Source organism: Ambystoma mexicanum, chromosome 1p (genome assembly GCF_040938575.1).
Source record: "Ambystoma mexicanum isolate Mex_15411 chromosome 1p, UKY_AmexF1_1, whole genome shotgun sequence".
Classification (NCBI taxonomy): Eukaryota; Metazoa; Chordata; class Amphibia; order Caudata; family Ambystomatidae; genus Ambystoma; species Ambystoma mexicanum.
In genome coordinates, this window is record NC_090921.1 from 1,221,982,262 (window position 1) to 1,222,000,345 (window position 18,084).

General features: G+C 42.7%; 1 protein-coding gene across 1 annotated transcript in view; it reads left to right on the forward strand.

The window, feature by feature from the left end:
* LOC138452175 (uncharacterized) overlaps window positions 1-18,084 on the forward strand; it is a 276,023-nt gene that overhangs the window by 218,486 nt on the left and 39,453 nt on the right. Inside the window, exon 3 of the mRNA XM_069604954.1 lies at window positions 2,624-2,983. Coding sequence (XP_069461055.1) covers window positions 2,624-2,983 — 360 coding nt within the window. The remainder of the gene's footprint in view (window positions 1-2,623; window positions 2,984-18,084) is intronic.

The following is an 18,084-nucleotide window of genomic DNA, read 5'->3' on the forward strand; positions in this document are numbered from 1 at the left end:
TAATTCCTGCTAAGTAAAATGCATGATAATACCGCATCCAATGATAAAGTCGCCTACAAAATACCACGGTTGAAAAAGCTGTTTTTATTTTTTACTTTTCAACACATATGGGTTATGGTAATTATTTATAGTAAGGGGGTTATGGGGCAGCTGCGGGGGGTCTCCCCCCCCGCATAAACAAATCAAAATGAAGTTTATTCAGATAAAATCCATAAACCATGCAAAGCAATGCAAGTATACATAATTCAAAAAAGTAAAATACAATGTAAATAATCACAGTAAAAACACTCATTGATTAAGAACAGTAATATTCAGTTAAAACATATTAAAATTAAGCATCCTCCATGCGTTTTCTTCTGTTCCATGCGTTTCTAAGAAATTCTAAACAACACCAGGCAACAACTATAGATTCAGCTTATAACAGAAAAATAAGTGTGGGTCGACATTGATTAAAATGAGCTTCTATCAATAATGGGGTGATGGTCCTTTTCCTGAGTCCTCATAGCAGAGGCAAAACAAAATAAAATGTAACAGGTCTTCTTTTACAGCACTACAGCCAGCACAGAAAATGGCCTCGTATATGCACTGAAAAGGGCCAAAACAACTGCTAGTTTCAGCCGCAGATTTTTTGTAGGCGAGTTTATTACATAGAACCAATAAAAATAGGTACGGTTTCTTATAACTTTCTAAATTTTTATTAAAGTTTTTCTTTAATAGTTTCATTTTAAAACATTAATTGGTGAGTAAGAGATGGTGTTGAATATTACAAATGGGAGGATAGCTCAGCGGCAGCGTGTACGTCTTGGAAACAAGCCGACACGAAGAAACACAGGATCGATCCCCGGGTCCGCGCTAGCAACTAAGAAAAACAAACAATTCATGTAACAGCGCCTCGATGCCTGCGGGCTGTGTGAGCGCTTTATAAATGTAAAAAATAAATGTTTTGTATTTTTATCATGACCTAACATGACCTAAAAGTCCCTTCCGCATCCCACGCAGTGCACTGCTCTCCTCGTTGCTCCTACTAATCTGGCTCTTGTTGCCATTCACTCCCTGTCTCTGGTTCTCGGCACTTGCACTTAGAACTGGTTGTCATGTATTGCACTGCCTTGCACTTAGCTTCTTCTTTAGAAATTCTCCTTTTTCATGTCCTTTGAACTAACAATTACTGTTCACCGAGACTAAGTGAATGTAACTCAGTCAAACTTAATTTGTGATCTACACATTTTCTTTTTGCCCAGCACACTGACCAGACTTATGGTCCAAACTTGTTTATTTATTTCTTCAAAGAATAAAATCTTAATTTGATCTCTAACCAATCCACCCTTCGCCATTCATTTATGACACGGAGAAGCGCTACAGGAGGGCCTTTATTCTTTATTTCCCTTTTCATCTTTACCAGCTTCCTTCTAGGGTGTTAAAAAGTATATATGTTTACAGTTAGCACCTTATTAAACAAGTATGTTTAAGTGAAGAAATGAACACTGAACAGTGATCATTATCACAATTCTCCATTTTAAATTCACAATTTCGTCAAGCCTTTGTAAATCCACCATAATTGTGTTGGTGTTTGCAACAAATGTTCTCATTTTCAAACCACAAAGCTGCCAGACTTAACTGCACTGACATCCCTAATAAGAGTGAAACTGGTATGCACTTGTCTCTGTCACCTTGAGAATTGTATGTCTTAGGTTGAAGAAGATATTTATAAAATAGCGCTGCCCTGTCAGACAAAGAAAATGTGAAATGCTGGCTTTCGGACTAATTTGCATACGTAGTATTTTGCACACGTGGCTCTGAACATGAGGTGAACTTCCAGTGATGGCTACTGGGTGGCGCTGTGGCCTATGAACTTGGCTAAGATGGCTTATTCTACTTTCACAAATTCATCATCGTGTGGGCTCATTATGAGTTTCTCTGTATCACGTCGGTAATTCTGGTGGGATACCGGGAGATTACCATATCATCTCCGCTGCCCGATATCCAGGTATTACCGGAATAATACAGGTAGCGGAGATGCTGGTAACTGCCCATTCCATGGAGTAACATGCAACTCCACGTGTTGGGGTTGCCTGAATCACTGGCACCATTAGTAACGGTGCCGGTGCTTCAGGCATTTATCTGCCGTTAGGTTAGGCCTGCCGGTAAATCAGAGCCCCTACCAGCAGACTTGGAGTTGGCTGGTCCGGAAAGATACTGGTTTACGTTATTACCGGCACTTTATTTCCACACTGGCCAACTCGTAATGAGGACCATGTCTCAAATAATGTGCATGCCAGTCAGTTTCATGAGACTGGGATCCGCCTACATGTTTGGAGGTCTTGAAAATAGCTTGTTAAAAGGAAGTTCAAGCAATCCTGTGCTAGTAACCCATTTTGCCTGTATCGTTGGTGATCCATGCATTCATGCATGTCCCTTGACCATCAAAGACTTTGCTAAGCAAAAGGTTGTCTGCTAAGCAAACATATGTATCTGAATGGTGCGCAAGAAATGACTTTGGTAGTTCAAGCAATGTAATCATGTTTTTTTTGTCAGTGTGTCCTTACGTTTCCCTGCTTGTGTGGTCGCTGGTCACAAACCTAGCATCCCCATTGTATTTGACCTTTGTATTCTGTGCCCACAGAGTCTGTGCCAGGAGTCATGGAAGTTGTCCAGCCGCCCTTTGCCAAGGGGACCATAGATGAGGCAGTGACCTTGCACTGTCAGTTTGTGCACACCAAAGAAGACATATTCCGACAGATCTTGTACTGGTATTTCACAGGCACCGACATGAAAAAGCAGGTTGTACCCATTAAAAGCACAGGCTCACACGAAGACAGGCTTTCCCTGTCCAAGGATCGTGACCCCTTTGATAAATCTATCCAAATGCGTCACCTCCAGTTGAATGACACAGCGAGGTATTACTGCATGATATCCCTTATCGAAAATGTCAACAGAGACTCCAAAACAATTGAAGGGAAAGGAACATTGCTATTTGTCCACGGTAAGCAAAAGTGTGCACTATTCTTAATTATTGAGCTTGAGTAGTGGGAACCTAGACCACGTAGGAAACAGTACCAGGATGAATAGAAGATAATCCACTTGTATTCAAAATAGAAACATGCATATTACACAATTTTCAGGATTTTGTAACCGACAGGGTTTGAAGGCTCTTGCAGGAAATTCTTTGTTTCTGTCATAATTAATGCTTTCTCATTATATGCGTTCCCGTAGGAAATCATCCAAGTAGCAACAACATGTATTGTTCACTGCAGGTGTTCAGAAGAACTTCCCTCCCAGGAAATAAGTCACATGCGACAATAGAGTTCATCTTTGTTCTGGTGAAAATAGGGGTTTCTACAACTAGTGGCAAACCTCAATAATAGAGATAGCAAGGATACACGGATTTCACCTCAATTGCACTCTGTGGTTGATCAAAAGTTCTATTTAAAGGTGAATACTACTTTGTATGTTAAGCCGACCCATCCTGCAGCCTGCACCCAGCATCTGTGTGCTTATTGGCCGCCGAAAGCAGGAAGTCCTGAAATTATGATTGGTCCTCGCAGTCGGATGGCAGAGCCGGCCAGTACCGAAGGCCAGGACATAGGCTGCAGCAGGATCTCTCTGCATCTCTCCGCTGCCTGCCGCGGCTGGATCACCTCCTTACCACATCCGCGCCAGTAGCACTGGAAGTAAGTCACATGCAATCGTACATAACTATGGCTCCAAAACCCCTAGCCCAAAGCGTTATATCACGCTATATTGCACTGAGATCCGAACTCTTCCACGTCTCACCCAGTTCCTAACTGCTGCCTTGCCGCGCCTGCTCAACCTCACACGAATGCCTGCAGCTACGTGAGCAGGCCGCACCAAAATACTCCCCCTTGGCTCCTCATGACCACCCACAATAAGGAGACGATAGCCAACATAGAACAAGCCCTATCGCAGATGCCCCCCTTCCCAATATTGGTCCCCCGCCGCCAGTAATATCAGCCCCAATGTTCCAAGCCACACTCACTATTGCAGGCTTGCCCCCAAGGCTCTCCAAGTCAGGCACCTCCCATGTGGCCCACACCCCACACATCACCCTGCACAGTGTGAGAAACAAGAAGGTGTCTCACCATGTCATCCAGGTGGCCAGGACACGTCCATCGCTTTTGGATCCAGTTCCTGGGGTGGACCAGTGCGGGAGGATCACCTGGATGATGGGTCTTCAGGTAGTAGGGGTGGGACGCCGGAAGGTGAGAAGCGGTATCCCCTTCCCTGAGAAACGTTCCCTATTTTACCAGGTAGGACATTTAGGAACTCAACACCAGAGCCGTATACCTGACATGTCGCAACACCATGGACGGGCAAGGTCAGGCAATTAAAGATTATTACATACACCGGACTTCCATCACACTTGCCCACATGGATTAAAGGCGCTGCACGAAAACACACTCTGAGCGAGGCAAACCACACAAGAAAACAGCAGTTCCAAGATGGCAGTTTAATACAAGGAGAAAGATGGTGAGACCAGAGAGAGTCACAAGGAGGGAAGTACCTGTGACCTCTAAAGACTGTTACTTTTGTGAGCCTTGGAAAGTAAGAAACCGAAGACCAGGAACTAATGCTGATCAAACATGCAGAGTGTGTAGGAGGTACCCAGGGCTCTCCCGCGTCCATAACCAAGGTGGGGATTAGCAAGTGTTGCTGTGGTACTGTCCTTGGCTCCTACAACAAAGCAGTTTCAGAAAAGACTGCACAGTCGGTGAGTCGAAGAGACTGATACCAAACCAGCTTGTATTTAAACCAGGGTTTCAAGCGGCAACATTGTACAAAGAGACCATTGTGTGACGCATTTACAAAGAGTTTGCAGAATCAAAGAAGTAATTGAACTTTGTGGTTGAACTTTGGGGAGACAACCTAAGATACCATAGACAGAGTGGTCCAGAGCCATGCGGGCGCTCATTCAGAGGTATCTATTAGGTATCCAACTGATGCTGAGTGTGAGAAAAAGGAATACTGAGCTCGAAGTGGTCATGCAATGGGTCTTGCTAAATCCTGTGCACATTTGAAAGTCTTTGATGATTTAAAGTACATCACAATGGGCATGTGCCCGGCTGAGGGAGACTAATTGAGTGAAAGAAAGGGATCTGAGCACGGCTGAGGGAGATCTGGGCTGAGCCCTTGAGTCACCCGAGAAATAATTATCTGAACATAGTTTAAAAGGGTTATGAGCCCGGAAGAGTGGGATCCGATGTTGAACTTTTTATTTTGAAAAGGATCTGAGAACGAAGGAGGGGGATCCAGGGTGAACACCCAAATTGGGTGCTGATAAAGGAAAAGAAGAGGCTCTTGAACTGTGTAAATGGAACTGTATCCTCGTGCCGCAGAAGACAGAGTGTGTGCTTTGCTTGAGTGAACCGCCTTGTCCCATGCTGAAAACGTGGGGAAGGGAGACCAGCAGCCCGAACATCCTGACGTATCATTTTGTGAACACTTCTTTCTATTTCATGAACATTACCCCACCTTATTTTGTAAATTAGTGTTAAGGCTTGGCAATAGTTGTTTTTTTAGTATAGGCCATTTTTAATTTGACTCCAAAGACTCCACTAGTTCTGCATTATTATTATTTGATGGTCATAGGTTTCTCCCATCTGTAGATTTAGGTTTAGATAGGCGTTTATCTCACCCTTGTAAAAGTTCAATAACTCTTGAACTGTGGTCACTTGTGTCTGTTTTACTGTTGATACCATGCCTTCCTTGTGCCAGGGAGCCCAAAGGCCCCCCGGAGTCAAACCTACCATTCACCATTCACCCACCCAAGAAACCCTGCTCTACTGAGACAAAGTACTGTGGGCCTGTACCCACCCTGTAATCAACCCCTCTCTTCCCAGGAGCATCACAGCCAGAAACCATAAATTAGGACTTTGCACTCTGCCCACACTACCTGCTATCTCCCATCGCCACACCTCCACCACAGTCACCAAGCCCATCAAACTTGTTATCAAGCATCCACTCAGAGAAGAACCTGCACTGCCATGAGGTCTACAATGTCAACTAACAACCTCCTTCTCTCGAGCATCCAACGATCCCACAGAGCTAGCTTTGACAAATCCAGCAACACACTGTGCAGACCCGGATAGTCAGAGCAACACTTCTATGCAAGGGGTCCCATCTACCAAATGGGATCACAGCACCCGCAGGGCACCCCCACCCCATCTTGCCTGCCAGCCCCTGCTCTGCCCCAGACACCCCTACCCACACTCACAAAGGCAAAGCTGTCTCCATCCTAAAGATATGCAAAGGACACTTTACTATTGCTTCTACTGGTTCGGGTACACCCGTCCTTCTCATTTGCAAGCACCTGCGTGTCCCTGCCAAACTATTCAGACTCCAACAAAGACTAAACTTGACCCACAAGCCAATACTCCTCACCTCGTCGCACTACTTTCTCAAACCGCTGCTCAAATTGTTCTACATGCGAGGCTCCAGTTCCTAATGTCGTTTTACCTCATCCAAAGATTCTATATGCTAATGCCCTGCATTCTAATGCTGTAATGTTGAATCTTTAATTGCCAAACACAGTCCCATTTCTGTTGCTCCCAAACCAAGGGTAACTGGACCTACACCAAATGTCGATTTACACCAATCAAAGTATTTATTTGCTGATGTTCTGCATTCTAATTTTGTAATGTTGAATCCGAACCCTGCTAAACACAGTCTTGTTGCTGTTGTTCCTAAGTCAAGGGTAGCTGTACTTAACACCGTTGACTATTATGCTCCTTCAAACACAGAATTGAAAGGTTGCCCTACTCCAACAACACTCAAGCCATCTCACAAATGCCTGGCCCCTATAAAATGAGCCTTATCAATGCACCTTGACATGCACAGAGACAATGCTTCATGTCACAACTTGGACGCTCTTGCAATATCAGAGACCTGGCTCCATTGAGCCCGCAGCCCTCCATCTCCCTAGCACTCCCCTGGGAGTCTACTGGGAAGACCGCCAATACACGAGAGGGGGAATGGTGGCCCTCGTAGCCAAAGAATCGCTACCTTTCTGGCAGATCAACACCTCCCTCGAAGGAAATGGAGACATCCTTTCCCTCAAGCTCACCACCTCCCCCACCTGCACCACACTTTTCACATTGCCTACCATCCCCAAGGCCCCATGGCTAGTTTCCACGATAACCTCCTATACCTCCTAGCTGACAAATTAGAGATCTCCTCCAAGATCCTCCTGTTAGGGGACCTGCACCTAGGGCTTAATGATCTGGAGGACTCACAAGCCAAGACACTCCTCAAGGCGCTAGATACCTTGGGCTTCAGACAGTGTATCACCAACCCCACGCATACCAAAGGCCACATTCTCTACTGGATTGCGGACCTCAATTGTCTGCCATTCATCAGTTCCAAATCACTCTGCCCATGGACAGGCCATCATGTCATCCTCTTCTCCATCCCCCCGCAGAAGAAACAGAAGCTTGTGACCTTACTTCTACCACCCACACTACCGCACAACACCAGAAAACTGACCAACAAAAGCCTAATGCTATTCCTAGATGTCCCTGTCCTCAGACCTCTCTTCTCCAAGGATACCAACATCTTGTTGACTTATACAACTCCACGCTAAAACAGGCAGTTGACTCTGTAGCCCCAATAATGGTGCAGAAAGTAAAACCTATTAGACAGTCAAATTCATGGTACACCCAAAAGATACTCAAACTCCAAAATGGAAACATATTGCCCTTACCACCTAGCAAAAAAACCCTGAAGAATACATGAAACTAGAATTCATTAAGATATCCACTGAAAACAAAAGTGCATTCATCCTAGCCAAACCACAAAATCAGACACCAGGGAAATCTCCTCCATCTTCAGAGAACTAGAATCTCCAGTCCCCTCTACACAGTCCCTCTCTAAAGACGAAGAATGGTGTACCACCACCCAAACGGCCATCCACAGTAAAATAGACTTACTTCATTGCAAGATCCAGACCAATCAGAATAACCTATGCACCCTTCCTCACACAGCCAGAGCAACCACCCTGAACACCTCCACCCAGGATTTCCCCCCATTCTCCATCAAGGACATCTCGTAACTCGAAGTTCTCACCCTATTGAAAAACCTTAAACCTTCAAAATGCAAAGCCATCCCCTGCCCTGCCACAATTATCAAGGATTGCGCAGCCAACTTGGTTCCCTTCCTCCCAGCCTTTATAAATGCTTCCTTTGACTTAGGGCTCATCCCCCCATGTCTAAGGCAGCTTGGGTACACCCCTCCTAATAAAACTTTCACTTGACCCCATGTCCCCCAACAATTACAGGCACATAACAACAGTCCCCTTCCTTCTAAACATTCTTGATAAGGCGGCATATCTACAGGTCCAACACTTCCTTGAAACTAATCGTATTTTAGGACTACATCAATCTGGTTTTCACCCCAGGCATGGCACCAAATCAGTCTGCTTGATTTAAAAAAACAGCTAGATGAGATTAAGGACAGAGGCAAGCCAGCCCTGCTCCTCCTCCTGGACCTATCAGCTGCATTTAATTTAGTTGACCACAAAACTCTTTGTCACCACCTCACTACTTTGGCAAAGCCACATCATAGATTGCCTCGTTCCTAGAGCGAAGAGCTATGAGGGTGTTCTCAGAACAGGCATGTGCCGCCCCCGCCACCATCCATTGTAGAGTTCCGCAGGGCTCATGTATCTCTCCCACACTCTATAACATCTTTACTAAACCACTGTTTGACATCCTGGATACCATTGGTATAGCTTACACCAACTATTTTTTCCAAAAAGGTAGCAAGCGCCCCTCTCCAGAAAGAACATGGCATGATAACCTGTTCTGTGTGTTTTTTTCCCACTTTGAGAGTCCCCAGCCATTGCTTTTTGCTCACTGTACCTTTCACAGATGGGAAATATCCATTTGCATATCAGTCTATGTCCCACCCATATGGGCAATCCAGCACTGAAATGCTATGGAAATTCCCTTCTGAACAAGTGTACCAACAGCAACCCCATACACGTGTTTCAGCTTTGTTGGGCCTCATCAGTGAGGAGGAGCTGTGCCTCTCTGAGCACAATGAGCAGGGAGTCCAAGTCTGGGTTCCCCCAGGTATCTCAGGGTGACCAACCCCAAGTTCCTTGCAACATTTTTTCAAAAAAGGTAGCAGGCACCTCTCTCCAGAAAGAACATGGCATGATAACCTGTTCTGTGGTTTTTTACCCATGTTGATGATACCCAAGTCCTCCTCCCCCCTATAAGTTGCTACGGAGTAGACACCAAGGCACTTAATGAAGCGTACTCCACCATCCAGGCTTGGATGGCAACCAAATGGCTTTGCCTCAATGGAGACAAAACAGAAATCCTCAAAAAAACTCAACAGCCAATACACTGCTTTCACCATCAACAACATACAAATTCCTGTATCATCCTCCGTCAAGACCCTAGGGGTCTACTCGCTGTCACCCTCTCTACGTCTCGTCAAGTCAGCGCTATCTCCTACTCTACCAAACTAATTAATGCAACCAAACCATTCATGTACACCAAGAACTACCCCACCATTGCCTGAGCGGTAAATGGCTCAAAAGTTGATGACTGCATCGTTCTCTTTGCTGGAACCTCGTCCAAATATCTACTTAAATTACAAATCATCCAAAATAATGATCTCCTAGCAGCCCTCAGCATCCCCAAAAGAGAACACATCTCTGCAGCAAGACAGGAAGACCACTGGCTTTCCATCAGGGAACGCGTCCTATTCAAAACACTGACTATCACTCACAGGTGCATCACCAAAACAGCCCCCCCTATCTCTCCCAGAAGGTAGTCAGAGCTGGCTCATCCAAACCCACTAGAACACGGTAATCCCATCGACTCATACCTCCCAGAGTCAAGCGCGCTAAAGCCAACTTCCCCTTCATTCCGCAGGGCTCATGTATCTCTCTCAAACCCTATAACTTCTTTACTAGACCACTGTTTGACATCCTGGATATCATTGGTATAGTTTACACCAACTATGTCGATGATACCCAAGTGCTCCTCCCCATCATAGGTTGCTACAAAGTAAATTCAAGGCACTTAATGCAGCATACTCCACCATTTAGGGTTGGATGGCAGACAACTGGTTTTGCCTCAATGGAGATAAACCAGCAACCCTTCTTGTAGGGCACCATGAGACTCTAAATAAACTCAACATCCAATACACTGCTTTAACCATCGACAACATACAGATTCCTGTATCGTCCTCAGTCAAGACCTTAGGGGTCTACTTGACGCCACCCTCTCTATGTCTCATCAGGTCAGCGGTATCGCCTCCTCATCAGCATACACTACAAAACCACTTAATGCAGCCAAACCATTTGTTTACACCAAGAACTGCCTCACCATTGCCAGAGTGGTAAATGGCTTAAGACGTGATGACTGCAAATTTCTCTTCGCTGGCACCTCATCCAAATATCTACGGAAATTACAAATCATCCAAAATAATGGGCTCCGAGCAGCCCTCAGTATCCCCAAAAGAGAACACATCTCTGCAGCAAGGCGGGAAGCCCACTGGCTTTCCATCAGGGAATGCGTCCTATTGAAAACACTGCCCATCCCTTACAGGTGCATCACCAACACAGCCGCCCCCATCGCTCCCAGAAGGTAGTCAGAGCTCGCTTATCCAAACCCTCTAGAATACCGTACTCCCATCGACTCGTACCTGCCAGAGTCAAACGCGTCAGAGCAGGTGAAGCCAGCTTCCCCTTCATGGCGGCCAGACAATGGAACTCTGTACCGCTCACACTCAGAGCAGAACCCTCCTACTAGCTTTCTGTAAAGCCCTCAAAACTTGGCTGTTTGACTAAGTTTACATATGCAAACATCAATACTGTAAATGTCACACTGCTGAATATAGGTGCCCTCATAACTATGTATAACAATGTACTGTTCTCTGTAACAGCACCTGGATGCACATGGGTTGCTGCATGCTTTATGAATGAATAAAATAACATAAATAACTAAATCATCAATAATCATAATCATCATCTGAAATAAATGAGTTTGGCTGCAATAAAGAATTTTGCAAGACATTACAGATGTTTTAGTGTCAAGGGCTCGCTCAATATCTACAACCAGAGTCTATTCCCAGTTATATTGTATGGATGAGAGGATTTGCCATTTGGTCAAAATGATTGGCTGGACAAGTTAGAAGCTAAGGTGTGGCCCTCTAGTTCAGGCATACCAAATTGTTTACCAGTGAGTGTTATCTGGCAATAACTGGGACTCAGTTTGTTGAGTTTGTTAGCCGTAAGAGGAAGATGTTTATTCTACTTGAAAATCCAAAAACAGAGGATCAAATACATATCTTAATGTCTAATGCTATGAGAAAAAGAAGAGACGATTTTACCAAGTCGCATTACATACAGAGGAAATCTTGAAGATTATTGACTCGGAGATCTCCCAGAATCTGGATTTTGTATTATTATGATCTCAACTTATAGGTAAAACTTAAGATTGCGATGCATATAAAAAATTGCAGATGACGGAGAAATACAAAGATACACAAGATGTGATATGCATTACATACTTGAATTCTTTGCCATGGCCTTATTTGCTAAAACGTCCCTGTCCAAAAATCTGGTGAGATTTTTGCATTACATTTTAATCAATTATTGGTTAGGATGGTAATTGGCCCTCGCCTGGCGGTACCCCACAGTGATCGTGTCTGCAGATTGTATAAGGATTCAAGTAAGATAGAAACTACCCATCATTTATTAACGGAATGTTAACAACTAAGGACAGACCGTTCGAGATATTTGAAAACATTTGTATATGATTATACTTCTTTTTGCACTAATGTTTTTGGCTTTGATGTTTGGAAGGAAATCGATTGCTTGTATGATATCGTTAATGACAATTTTGACTTGTAATTAAATTTAATGGATAATTAATTAATTATACTTACAATATAAATTACAATTTCAACTGTATGATACAGTTATATATTTGTAATATTAAATTGGAATGTATGTGAAGAAACATAATGCAAATGTCTTATTTACTGATATAAACTCTGAACATGTTTTATCCTGTAATGATGCAGATGAAAACATCATTACTACCTTCAGCACTGGTCCCTACCCATAACTGCATGGGCGAGAAAACTTTACAAACTGAGACAGCCATAATGCCCCATAAATCTAGGGGTGATCGATAATATGAGTTCCATGAAACAATATGCTTAACCAAAGTGAATATGCATGCAATCTACAATAAAGGGTTAGTTAGACTGTGTGACACAAATAAGGACTACAATTAGTTGTAGGTTACAGAAATAGTGTACAATATAAATAGAGCTCCTGTGTAACAAGAAAGGGACTCACTACACCATTAGGGTAGTTGAATTATAGGTAGATAAGATGCTGAATACACAGGCAAGAAAATCATCATTTGGCACTCATAATAGATGAATAAACGTGGCTATAAGTCACCAATATGGAAACAGGAAAACTGGAGTGCTGCCATTTTTCTAAGTCGGAGTCCGCAGGAAGCCTCAAAATTAACAAGGCCTCAGAACTCAAGATTCTGGATTTACAAAAACACATGGATTTGAATAACTTGTGCTGAGCCCAAGCAGTAGCTCACGGCCAGAGCCAAGGTCAGAAACTAGGAAGGGAGCAATAGATTAACTGAATGCTGGCGGAAGATAACAGATTCTAGGACGAGAAGTGGTAGACTCCCAAGATGAATCAAGCACAAACAACCATTGATGCCCAGGTACATGAGATCAGTAAGTCAAAAGACTTTATAGAAAGGAATTCACTAGCAAGATAAGTGGTCACAAAGAACACAACATACACTTTATAATTTGCTGAAACCTTAATAAATAGAAGGAAATACACTCTTAGACATGGTACCCTAACATGTGATCCAGATATGGAAAACATTGGACATTCATTGAAAACTAAACATCGATAAGGCACCTGCAGGACTCCCTTATCACTCTCACAGATACTAGACTACACACAAGGCTGAGTACAAAGGATAGGGAAGGCCTAATCACCTCAGGATGACTGGGAGTATTCTTTAATTGTAAATATGGCAGACCATGGAAGTCTGTTCCCCCACGTATATCTTGCTCATATTTTGATGCCTTGTCAAAGTGCTCAAGGTTGGTAAACTAGATTCCAACCAACGAGAAGTCCCCTTGTCACAATGCCTACGATAGATAATGTTGATCGAATAGCTGTCCCGATAATGATGTAGTAGAAATAGTATCAATTGTAGGATGGGTCCATGCAGATCCATCGGATAGGTACCTACCAATTGAGTGACTAACCCTTATGGATACTATACATAGTTTGAGCCATTAACCAACCCCACTTCCCCCTAGGTTTTGTAAATTGATAGTGTAATGTGACATCATTTCTGACATAGTCTTGAAACAAAGCTTTCTTGCAATTGTTATAAATACAAGAGCAATGAGATGAAATGCTGGTATGCTGTCCCGGCTTGGATTCGATTTTTGAATAATGTTGGGTTTTGACGTACACCAGAGTCCTCAATCATAGATTATTAGTCTGACTAATTGTGTGATCCGGCACACACTTTTACAAAACATATATACATATATATTTATTTTTTAATTAAGTGTATTTGTTAAAAAGAAACCTTTACACCTTTTAATGCATCAACATTAATGACAATTTGCTAGTTAACAATTATGCATAAAAATAATCATAACATTCTATAAAATATATACATCACCATATATCAACATTTTACATTATCAAAATAGATGAACAAACATTAAAATACATAATAACTATTTAAGAGGCCTAATCATATTTGTCATATTGTGTACGCTGGAAAATTAAGAACAGTGATGTTGCATGAAAACAAAAAGGTCTAGGACACATAGTTAAAAGGTTACGCAAAGTTTCAATATCCAATCCACATATACAGCAAATTCTAGACGAATAAGGTGTTCTAATCCAAGCGTCTAAGTGCTCATTAGTCAGAAGCTGACTGAAATGCAGCTTCATCAGAAAACGCCTTAATTTGGGATTCTGGTGCGTTAATATATCCAAAAGGTTTATTAATTTAAAAGCCTCGAGGACATTATATTGAAAGGTGGATTGAGTAGCTAGCCATTGCATATTGTTGCTTCTATCCCAAACCTCAGCTTTTTCCCTCAATTATTTAGATGACAAACTGATATTAAAGGGAAAGGTCAGCACAACGTCAATTTCATCACGGAAAACCTTTACATCCTGGAGTCAGTTGTCTAGTGTGCAAGTAGGGGATTCTGCTTTTATTATTTTAACAAAGTAAGAAAGTAAAGTATTGTTATATGCATGTTACATTGATAATATTAAAATAAAAGAGACTGAATGCTATTTTGTGTTATACAGGCAAAGTAATCAGGCCCAGATCAGAACCAATCACTTCAAGAGGAGTAGAATTGGGCAAACCTAAAGTGGTACGCCATAATTTACCCTCAAGAACCTTTAACCAGTACGCTTCATCATTAGGAAGGATCTCAAGGCCAATCAGGGGGCAAGGAACAGTACTCACCTTGTATATCTTTAAAAGTCCTTCAATAGAGAATCCTCTACTATTAGTCACAAAAGAACTAATAGCACCACATTATCTTTGTACTTTGGGAGAAACATGAGATGCAAGAGAACAAACACCCAACGTGTCTTAAATCAGGACCCCCCAAGTATATATACTTCCTAACAATTTCTAATACAGTGTTATCCACTTTCCAGGTAAAACCTGGCATCTTCCTTCCCTTGGGCTTTATGTCCATGATTTTAGTTTTTTGTTTAAATTTATAGTCACAAATATTTTCTACTGAGTATTTTTGTAGACCAAGCAGATAGCACTGCAAGCCAGTAGGCGTACAATCAAACAACACAGTATCATCTGCATACGTGAGCTATGCAATAGGATCCTGGCCAATCCGATGTGAGAAATTAGGGCATTCTTTTAAAGTTACATCCAGATCTGAGACATAATGGTTATACAGAGTTGGGGTCAGGACACATCCCTGTTTTAACCCAAAGTGGGTGTCTATTGGAGAGGTTAATAAGCCTTCTTGATTCAGTCTCAGAGTAGAAGAAGTTCCTGTATACATTGATTTAATAAGATGTAGAATAGAGGGGTCCTGTCCCCAACTTTGTGGTTTATGCCAAAGCTTCTGTCGATTAACCGAGTTGAATGCTGGCACATAATCAACATAACAGATGTATAGAAATCTCCCTTTGGTCTTAAATGTGGAACACAATAAATATAGCAAACACCACAAGTTATACAAGATATTGGACCTCTTTCTAAATCATGTTCGTTGGATTTTTAATTACATTGATTTGCATGCTCTAAAATCAGATAAAAAAAAACATTTTTGACAAAGAATCAAAAACAAGCACATCTTGATGGAGCACATTCACAAATTGAAGGCAGACAAAGTTCTTGGCTAACCAGGCTGAAGATCGAAGGTCTAAGACTAAAGAGGCTTGCAAGAGACGTGAGGAACACCTGCAAGCCAGGAAGGAAGAGATCATAAAGACTCTTTCAAAGGAAGAGGAAACCAAGATGTAATCTGTTCCGTCTGTGTGTAAATACATTCCATCAGTGTTAATAAAACATCCAGGCCTAAAAAAATAAAAATAATAATAATGTAAATAAAGACAAAGAATCAACCATGGCCAACAGGCGATACTTAGTTGGATTTCTTCCAATTATTTGGGAACATTCACATATCCAAAATTTTTCTAATTAATTTGCATAATAACGGCCCATTTATTAGGGTTCTTCTTCAAAATAAGATTTGCAACACCGCCTGGACCAGGGGCCTGAGAACATTTCAACCTGTGAATAATGCTTACAATAACCTCCAAAGCCAAATTAAGACAATTTCTATCGTACTTCAAAGGAATAACAGCAGAAACCTGAGTGGGTACACTACTCTTAAAATATAATTAATACACATTATACATATTAAGTGTAACACACTTCTTTGGCACTACAAATGGAAGATGCATTTTAATATATTTGAATGTATAACCTTGAAAATAATATACTGTACTAACTCTAAATATTAATGCTTATTGCACTTTCAGCTAAACAGGATCTATCTGGCGCGCGACAACAGGTGCGGCTCAAGTGCTACAATCTTGCAGTCAGTGATGGAGTTCTGAGGATTTGTTTGTCTTGCACTGACTGCAGATTACTTTGGTCTGGAAACTCGGAAATTTGTTCTGGTGCAAGATCCCTTCAAAAATCTTGCAGTCTGCGGTTTGGAATCTCAGCAGGAGCAAAGGAAGACCAGCTCTGCAACGTGGATGCATGAAGTTAGCATTTTCCGACAAGCAAGAAATCTACAATGTACTAATTATGCTGTGCCACCCAAAACAAAAGCAAAAAAGAGTCATAGACAACTTGCGCAAGAGAAAAATAGGGGAGAGGCACAAATGAAGGCATGTGCGGGGAGGCAAACAAAGCTAATAGTTAATAGTGAATGCCAGCAGTTGGAGGCAAATGCAACTGGAAAAATCACTGATTACTTTGGGCCTGGGGATAATCATGTGGCAACTGAAAGTAAGACTGGCGAAGTGCAAGTCTCTAACAAATCAAGGTCCATAATAATTGATAACAATAATTCGCTATTGAATTCATGTTATTCGTTGCAAATGGATATTGAGAAAAACATGAATATGGAAACCTCCTCTCACGATGCAAAGCAGTTGGAAGTTGAATGGGCAACAATCCCATCGTCCCACTCATTAATTCCGGTCACTCCGGAATTCATTGTCAATAGAACTACGAGCAGCCACAATGACGCAAATTATAGATACATTATAGGTTGCAGTAAAAATACTGTTAGAATTATGCAACAAAATACATGAAGATATTTGTTTGCAAGACGTACTGCTATCATTGATTAAAAAATGACTTGATGGGCAAAAGGGGGCCAGCACGGGGGAAAATGCAGCAAGGACGATAAGTAAGCATGAGATGTGTGATTAGTTAGACTTGATGACAGTTGATACTGCTCATAAACAGTCCATTACAAAAAAGGATGTGGGAATGGTTAGAATAGTTTAGGAAGCATCAAAGAGTAAGAACACAGAACATTATGACGAAGGCAGGAGCTATCAGACAAGAAAGGAGAGACAACGCATAAAAAGATTAAACATCATGAAATCAGAAACGGGAGCTAATAAAAGTTGGCCTAATCCCGAGGGAGATGAGATAAAGGAGGGCTTAAGCAACAAATCACAGATTAAACAAAAGCAAGGAAAAAGGGAAAAATGTGACAAAAGATAGAAAGCAAAAATGATGGTGTATTAACAGGCTGGTTCCTGAAACCCCAAGCCGAAAAGGGAGATAAACGGAGACGGCCCATAAATGGATGACTCTATCCAGGAGGGGGAGCACTCTTCAATAATAGATAGGTGATCGACCCCAGAAAATAAAGTGATTATAATGGATGCTAACTTCTGCCCTGAAAAGCAACATAGCCTGAAAAGTAGGGAAATGTCAAAAGAGGAAGTTCTGGTACAATTGGAGCCAAAAGTGTTAAAAATAACTACGTTGGAGGCCACCAGGGGGAGTGCTGATGAGCAGTCAGCAGTAGCGTGTGCTTGCGCACCGGGCCCGAGAAAGATGGAATGGCCTATGCTTTCCGCCTCCCCCCGCCCTCCTGGCACCAGCTTCGGTCAGGAGTGACATGAATAACCCAGGCATATGCTGCTGAGGTCCCGTGTGAAAACGCACAGGGGAACTTGAAGACAAAGCAGCCTTGCTAACCCGGATCGATTGGGCCTTCGCCCTGGCCAGAAACATGGAGGTTTGGAGAATACGGTGACGTAGCCCCCCAGCCCGCGAGGGGCACTGCAGTGCGTCTCACGCTGAGGTGTTGGGGCTCCCTCGTCGGAGGGGGGGTCTGCACCCCCTCCCATAACAGCTGGTGCCGGAGTCCCTGACTTGAGGGCCCCGCGGGCACCGTGGGACCAACCAGTGGAGGTGAACAGAGACCCGGAGGGTGTTGCCCAAGACCGCAGGTGAGAAGGTTGGAGGAGCCTGAGGGCTGCTCTGGATCCCTGTATGCAGTCGTAGGGGA